At 41.4% G+C, this 9,051-nt stretch overlaps 1 protein-coding gene across 1 annotated transcript; it reads left to right on the forward strand.

The window, feature by feature from the left end:
- Positions 1-532: 532 nt before the first annotated feature.
- Positions 533-1,267, forward strand: LOC114882237 (piggyBac transposable element-derived protein 4-like). Its single transcript, XM_029199117.2, has one exon. The coding sequence runs from the start codon at positions 533-535 to the stop codon at positions 1,265-1,267; it is 735 nt and encodes a 244-aa protein (XP_029054950.2).
- The last annotated feature ends 7,784 nt before the right edge of the window (positions 1,268-9,051 follow it).

The raw sequence follows: 9,051 nt of genomic DNA on the forward strand, positions 1-9,051 counted from the left end.
GGGTTGAAAGAAGGATAACATGATCACCGTACATCTCACTCTAAACACGCGCCAATGTTTCGCTTTCGTTCTTCAGGCGGATCGTCGCGATGCCTCTGGCGAGATGAGCGTTTCAATGTGTTTGTAAAAATACTTGAGGCGTTGTTGCCTTCCTAGATCGTGTTGCGCGCACGCTAGCTGAGAATTAAACCTTTCAAGTTCGTACCAGACCACGCAAGTGGCTCCACCAGGTCCAACGAAAAAACTGCTGTAATACCGACGTCCCGAATCGGTGACGTCACGTACTGTGTCTACCCCCTTAACCCTTTGAGTGCTATGGGCGCATATATGCGTCCAGCGAAAGCTATCGATATAGCCTATGGACGCAAATACGCGCTCAGCCGATGTTATCAGTATGGACTATGGACGCAAATACGCGCTCAGCAGGCGTTACGCCGTACATTTCTAATTGTTGCATTGGCATATTGTTGTATTAAACTTATAGTGCACGTAATTTTCATACTGATATTCGCCCCTGTTTCATAGTTTAAAAATGTGTGCCAGTTTTAAAGAAATTATTACCAGAAACGACAGCGATGACGACTTTGATGAAACGGCAGATTTAAGGTTAAGTGACAGTTATGATGACGAAATACAGGTACCAAATGAATATGTTCTACTGTCATCAGATTCGGAAGATACAGAAAATAGCCTAAATAATGGGATAGTTAGATGTAGAAGGAATAATAAACGGCAAAGAATACTTAGTACATCTACCGATGAGGATGATTTAAATTCAAATTCGAATTTAGAAAGATCTCACTTGAATGAAGTGCTTCCAACGTTATCATGGTCGAAAAACGATTTCAAGCCCACGCTACATGCATTTAACGACAACAATTCTGGAATAAAAGGAAATTTAGCTCCAGAAGCTACGCCTTTAGATGCTTTTCAACTCTTCTTTTCAGAAGGGTTAATTTCACATATTACTGAGGAGACGAACAATTATTATAAATTTGTTATTGAAAATACTACATTTAGAACGTATTCTCGTATCAATACTTGGAAAGACACATCAATATGTGAGATATACGGAGTTTTAGCTATCACGATGTTAATGCCGCGGGTGAAGAAATTGACTCTAAAAGAGTATTGGTCGACCGATGACATGTTAAAAACTAATATTGTTCGAAGAACTATGGCGCGAGACAGATATATGATATTATTGCAAATGTTGCATTTTAATGACAATAATGTACAAAGTGATGATCCATTGATAAAAATATGACCTATAATTGATACTCTGAAGAACTCTTTCTCACAGTCATTTTATCCGTACAAAGATTTGTGCATTGACGAAAGCCTTATGTTATTCAAAGGTCGGTGTTACTTTAAACAATTTATTCCATCTAAAAGAAGTAGATTTGGTATCAAATCATTTATCCTGTGCGACTGAACAAGAAATTATGTATTAGATTATATAGTATATACTGGAAAAAATACAGATATTGTACATAATTCTACAACCATTGGGAAATCGGCAGATGTTGTTATGACACTTTTACATCCATACCTTGAAAAGGGCCATACATTGATAACAGATAATTGGTACACAAGCCCGCATTTGTATAATGTACTTCATAAACATAAAACTAATGCGTTTGGGACAGTACGGAAAAACAGAAAAGATATGCCCCATATCGAGGGAAAATTGACAAAAGGGCAATTTGACTACAGATGTACAAATAATTTATTGGCATTGAAGTGGCGAGATAGAAAAGATGTATGGATATTATCAACTGCTCACGAACCGAAAATGATAGAATCTGGTCGAAGAAATTATCTTACAGGATCGCCCAAGTTAAAACCAGAATGTGTTGCAGATTACAACATCAAAATGGGCTCTGTAGACCGCGTTGACATGGTTCTAAGTACAATAAATTCATGCAGAAAATGTCTAAAGTGGTATAAGAAATATTTTTTCCATTTGGTAGACATCTCAATATATAACTCCTATGTCCTGTATCAATCTGTGACTGGTAAAAAACTAAAATATAACGATTTTCATCTGTCACTAGTCAAACAAATTCTGCAAAAATACCCTCAAAATAGAAAACAAGCGGGCGGTGGCAAAAGAAGCATAGAAAACCTACCATTTCGTTTGACTGAGAGACATTTCCCTTCAAAAACTTTAAATGCAGAGATAAAATTGACAAGAAGGAAATGTGTTGTCTGTAAAAGACAGCAAAAAAGGAAGGATACACCATATGAATGTAAAAAATGCGACGTCGGATTATGTGTTGATACTTGTTTTGAGATTTATCATACGCAAATGAATTATTAATTTTTCCTTTTGTTTTTTCTTTAAATATCTATGTATTAAATGTTATTTTCTTAAAATATATATATTTGAAACCTTTCCATGATTATATAACCCTTCTTATGATTTGTATAATTTTCTGATTTTGAATATCCAAATACATTATAATTATTAAATTACTGGGATTTCAAATTCTACCAGGTGAATAAACAGCATATATTAAAAATAAAAATGGTTTCATTCAATGTGGAATAGACAACGGAATAGTAATTGGATTGTATACTATATTATAATGTGTTATACACCATCAACGAGATCCATACTGCGCGAAAAAGTATTCAGTCCCCGGCGATCGTCAGTGTCAGCCGCGCGCCGTCCGCACAGACTGCATAGACCACGAGTATTCAGCACTCAAAGGGTTAAGAGTATCTCGTCGGTGGCACAGACTCCTTCGAGGCTTCCTCCGAATCGATGTAAGCGCCATTGGAAAGAATTGGGCAATCGTGAAAACACATAATTGAGAAATTCGACATTTGACGGTGTGACATCTAACGTCATTATGCAGATTAAGAAACGAAAGTGAGGTGGCGTAGTTGTCGAATCACATCATTTTAGAGTTCTTTTGCGGTGTTGCCACATCAGTGACAATCCTGACCATCTAGCAAAATGAATTTGCTCGAGCCGAGCGAGATTTTGATTCCAGGCGGACATAGAAAAGGACAGCGCGATAAAAAGAGGAGTATCATGAATGAAACAACGTAGGGCCGATCGGCGGAAATGTATATGTTCAAGTCACACGCCACGACAGATTCGATGAGACTGTAATACACATAACGTACGCGACTATAAAACATATACAAATAAAAACTACATGACAGTAATAATTTCAAAAAAGGAATGAAAAATAAAGACATGTAAATTGATCTATATATACAATATTTATTCACTGAAATATAATAATTTCAGAAAAGGAATGAAAAATAAGGACATGTAAATTAATCTGGGGAAAATTCCGAAAGGCCTCCCCACCCTAGGACAACCAAACTTCGGATTTATAGTAATTGAGGGACGAGAAATCGAATGAGACCATTTTCAGAACTGGCAAATAAACCTTCCTCGAGATATACAGGGTATTCTAAAAGTGTGGGACGCCCCTATTATCTCGATAAGAACGCATTTCCACGGAAAATAACTCACGATTGGCACGGGCGTGCCAATTATCGTTTTCGGGTAAGGAAAACCCAACACCTGACTCGTTGTCGGCGTAAGGAATGTTGAATTAGGGACGAAAAAGCTACCCTGAGTGGGTTAGCGACTACACCCACCAGGCGCCTTACGCCTAACCTTAACCTTTTTTCTTCGTGGGGGAAATCTTCCAAAGACGCCCCCAGCCCCTCTGGGGAGGGGCCCGGGGGAGTGCCGGATTTTTATCGGCTAAAACCCCCACGGTAACCCACACTGGGCGTTGGAGAGGGCCCAGGGACCTCTTGCGAACACACCGGGACCCTCCTGCCCTTGGCGCATTGGCGCCCCATCTCGGGGGAGGGTCTAACCTTTGACCCTCCCCGTAAGTGCCAACTCCGCCGACGTCGGGGGCCACACCCGACGCCGGCCACTCCTCGGGCCGCGTGCAATGGCGACCGGGGCCCCAGCCCCGGCCACCTGCGGCCCAGCGACTCCAAAAAGGAGCCGCTAGATCTGCCGTCCAATCCCGCTGGGGGAGGCTAAAGCCTCCTCCCCACTACATCTACCTTGGGGGAGAGCCCCTGCTAGGGGCGGTGGCCAGGATTATCAAGGCCCACCGCCCCATCCTCCTCAGCTTACTGTGCCGTCGGGTGACCTCCCCCGACGGCGTCGTTGCCTCCTCCTTCAAGACGATGACCTCCTCACAGAAAGAGGTCATCACCCTCCACTGATCCTCGCCGGCAAGCATGTTTCTCACAACGCTCGCCGGCGAGAGATCAACTCCCAACTCGCACTGCAGGGCGGGGCGGGACTCCGCGCAACACACACTGGAACACTGTCCAGTGTTTGCGCGGGCTCGTCACGTCCTGCAGTGGTGGCATATAGCCGCCGCCTCGCTAACCTAACCCCTCTTTTTTTTTGTTTCTGTTGGAAGAGGAAATGCGTTTGCGCATGCGCGGGATGATCCCCTTGTCGTCTATTCGGCTAGAGGGAGCCCGGGCAGTGTGGAACTCATATCCGCCCTGAAGGGGTAGCCTGGCGCCCGTGAGGTGGGGGCAAACTCAAAGAGACAACCCAGAAGGGGCAACCTGGCAACCCAACCCTAAAGGGCGGGCAACCCAAGAGGGGGTCACAACCCAGAAGGGGCGACCCGGATGGGCAGCCCAGAGGGGGCACTCCCATGGCTGGATGTACTACCCACTAAAACCTCTTCCCTAACGTGGGCCGCCGGTACCCTTTCACCCTTTGGGATTTATAAGGAATACCGGCGTATAGCCACAACGGCGCTTCGGCACTTCAACGCCTTTTTGCGTTATTCCGATCACCCGAAATCTGACATGCGCTATGCAAGCATGATAGATTGCGGATCCACGCCGTTGCACCTCCGATCAAGCGGTAGGACATTTCAATCTGCACGATTACGCGCAGGATTTTTCTTCGGCCACGATCAGGAACCGGGACGTCGCACCTCCACGGGTGATCGCGCCATGTCTTCGTCCGCCTGGTGGGTTGCTGATGATGTACCTTATCCCTGAGGTCATCACGCCGACCTACCGGTAAAGGCAGGGCCATATTTTTCTTCAACACGGTCATGGCCCGGGACATCGTATTTCCACGGTAGACCGTGCCTGTCTTTGTCCACCTGGTAGGTTGCTGATGATGTGCCTTATCCCTGATGTCATCACGCCGACCTGCCGGTAAAGGCAGGACCATATTTTTCTTCAGCACGGCCAGGTCCCGGGGCAAATCCCTTCCCCGGTTGACCGTGCCACGTCTTCTTAGGCTGCTATCCCCGATGACCTGTTCCACTCACACTCACACACTCTCACAAGCCCTCAAGCACGCAAAAATAAATAATTAAATATATAAATAAATAAATGAATGCTTACCTGTATTCTGCTTCACCCCTTCAAAGCGTCCTCTTCTCCACTGCAGCATCCCAACCACGTCTGTCCTCTTCGCTTGTCTTCTATCTTCACGCACCTCTTTTAGTCGCCTTGTACGACAGGCAGGGGTTACCGTGTGTGTATTTTATTCCCCAGTCACAGGGAAGGTTTTAATGGGTTTTCCTTCCCTTGGTGTTTGGTCCGCTGGAGCTATTTCGCTCCTACCCTCCATGCACTCCGAAGAGTGCACGGAGAGCATTCCCCTATCCGCCACCTGGGGACGCGCCACGTCGGGGTATCACCTCCCCGCCTATCCCGGAATACCAGGTAGGTTCGTGGTCGCTAACCTAATCCTAACCTAACCCTAACCCTAACCTGCAATGTTAAGTTCAAGGTCACTACAAGATAATACTTTACGGCTCCTACAACTTTTGTTTTAGTCATTTTCCGTGGAAATGCGTTCTTATCAAGATAATAGGGGGGTCCCAAACTTTTAGAATACCTTGTATATCTCGAGAACGGTTTATTTGCCAGTTCTAAAAATGGTCTGATTCGATTTCTCGTCCCTCAGTTACTATAATTCCGAAGTTTGGTTGTCCTAGGGCGGGGGGGCCTTTCGCAAGTACATATACCCATTAATCTATATATACAATATTTATTCATTGAAATATAATCAATAAATATAGGCAATGATTGACGGCCCGTCGTCCGCCGTCCGCTTCGGCCTTTTCTTTCTCCGCGGCGTCTGCATGTGTTACGGAAATTCTTTTTATCTGTGTTAGCAGGCGCAGGTTTATAAATCAATGCAACTTTATGTGTTTGGACGTTTTTTATTTCGCGTTCTCTTGTATGGCGTCTCAATTCGCACTAACGAAAGCACGATCGCCAGCGACACGGTCGAAAAAAGTTGAGGGGGAGGGGTCTCCCCAGTCGACGCACAGTGGGGCAGGAGTCTCAAAAACCTGGCATAAATTATGCAGCTCTTTTTTTCGGTAAATTAATGTGTGATTGGTCAATGAGAATATAAAACAACTTGAAAGAATCCAAAAACGATCGAAGCGTTACCTTTTTTTAATAACATAATTGTTTATTACAATATTATTACATATAATTGTAGTTAGGATTATAGTTGTAATTGTAGTCGTAGTTGTATTTGTAATTATAGTTAAAATATATAATTATTGTTCGTCTGAAGAAGTAAAATCTTCAGATGAGCTAGTTTCTGAAGAGCATATAGTACTTAGCTGATATGCTGGAGCCTATGCAGATTCTAACATGTTTAGAGCATCTGCAGAAAATGATTTTAATTTTTTTGGTGGTAGCTGTCGCAGATTGGAAATTATAGGATCCGAAGATATTAATAAAAAGTGGAAAATGTCTTCGTTGATATTATGTATATCGAGACGATTTCCGCGAAAGTTTATTGCGAAATAATTTAAAATCTTTGTTTCTGGCCTCTTGGGCCTCTTCGCTGAGTTGCCCAATTGGCAGTAAAGCATGGGTTATAATTTCCGCACTGTGAATTAATATTTTGTGAACGGTCGGAGGCATAGGATACCACGGATATAATTTTACGAAAGCTTCTGCTGTAGCTTTCGTATAATTTGTAAATTTATTAATGTTTATCTTATATCCGCTAGAAATAACTTTCATTATAATACTAATTCTACGTATAATGTTACTATCAACGCCAGTAATATTTGCAGACACTTAATGATTTTCAAAAAACCTTCTTGCGGTATTACCGTCATTCGTTGTACCGAATCCGGGTTTAGGTTTATCAACGATCAAACCCAATTTAGTTTTGAATTGTTGTTGTATATAATTCTTCGTCGCTGCTACAATATTTTTATACTCCTCACTTCGGGCTTGCCATTTTTTTATAGGTAATTTATATGCAAGATGCAGCAGGCACTCAAAGCACCTAATCCATGCGTGCAGCATAGAGAGACCACTCAAGATTAGTTGTGTTCACTGTTGCACTATAAACTAGTTTAAGGTTATTAAAGTTTTTTGACGTAAGTCCACATAAATAACACTTTTGGGTTGATGTTGTTTCTGTTAACGCGTTGCGTATCTTTCCGTCAATCATTGTTAGCAGAAGCTTATGTTTAACTACAACATTCATTCCATCTAAATTACATGTTGAAGGCTGCAACTCGTCTATCTGTTTCTGGATGTTGACCTTTTCAGCTACTATAGTAGAATTTGTTTCGGTTATAAACTGGAATCGAATGGGCCGACAAAAACGGGTCGATGATGTCCGGGGATTTTGCCAAATAATATTATCATCCGTTGCAACGGAATCACTGCAGCACACTTGGATTGGCACTAATGATGTCATAAACACAGTTGAATCGGAAGATTCTTCATCGTCAAATTTTTGTTTATATTCGCTATTTCCAGATGAGCCATCGAAGCCCCATTTGATTTTTAAGTTGTTCCAAGTTTAGATTTTTTAAAATATCGATTTGGAGATACAACAATCTTGAAACGGTATGGTTGAGCAGAGCTTGCAGTTTTACTTCCGCAGACGAAGACGAAACACTAATGCAATTGCTGTCTGGGTAACACATCTTTTTTGCATTCTGTACAATTTTGTACGAGGGAAATCGTAATTTGTCTTCCGATCTTATAATGTTATATTGATGACGAGTGAGTTTACTGTCAACTATCATTGCTAACGCTTCTTCTGCTGACATCGTTTGTACTGTATTATTTTCAAACTTCTTCATCGCTGTTTTGTATTCTTTTGCACGAGAAGGTGAGGAAGATGTTAATTCCTTCACTAATTTTGACGTCTCTGTTTGTCCCTGTAATCGCAAACTCATTTGTGTTGCCCATGCCAACTCGTCAACACTTCGCGTAGCCCTCAAATCCTCTGTTTTAAAACGCTTTGTTCGCTCCGAACAATCACGGAACAACAATTGGTGACAACCAACCCCTGCTTTTGATGTTACGGAACTAAAGTTTTTGAATGTTACAACACCATTTAACCAACTTATATTTGCTTTTAAAAATTTATTTTCAATTCGGTAAGAATCAGTCCATTTGTTCCTAAATGTGGATATGAAGCGAGACCACGATTTTTTTAAAGAAGCTTCCTTATTGTGTGGACACATTGTGCGATTTACAATTTCCCGATACACGTTTTCCAGTTTTCCATTAAATGAACTTTTTTCAGAAGACTTAAACATATTAAACAGCTCCATCCTGGTTATTGTAATACAATTATTTGAACGCGAATCTGTAAAATAGAAAAGCTATACAAAAATAATATCTCACAAATGTGCGACAGCGTGCACCTTTTATTTTATATTATTAAAATCAAATAGGTATTTGAAGTTAAAAAAAGATAGTTCCTTCGGGAAACACTTAAAACACTTAAAGAAATTTTGCTGCATCTAAATATGTATTCTTGTATTTACCTTCTGATGTACTAGCCATATTAATTTGCTCTTAAAAAATACAACAGTAAAATAATAACTTATATTCTGATCAAAGTGTATGAAACTAGATTGTGTTTTCGTAACTGAACAGTTGAACTAAACTCACGTGTTTTATTTCTTCCTGTTGCTATAGATACGAGCACTCATTATTAAAAATAAATAAATAATACCAAGCATTTTTAGAATATACAAGTGTAGAGGAAGAAATAGTAACAAAAATATTTTACTCACA

This window comes from Osmia bicornis, chromosome 9 (genome assembly GCF_907164935.1).
Source record: "Osmia bicornis bicornis chromosome 9, iOsmBic2.1, whole genome shotgun sequence".
Lineage (NCBI taxonomy): Eukaryota > Metazoa > Arthropoda > Insecta > Hymenoptera > Megachilidae > Osmia > Osmia bicornis.

Coding starts and splice junctions, on each gene's coding strand:
- LOC114882237 (XM_029199117.2), top strand. CDS start 533: ATGTGTGCCAGTTTTAAAGAAATTATTACCAGAAACGACAGCGATGAC.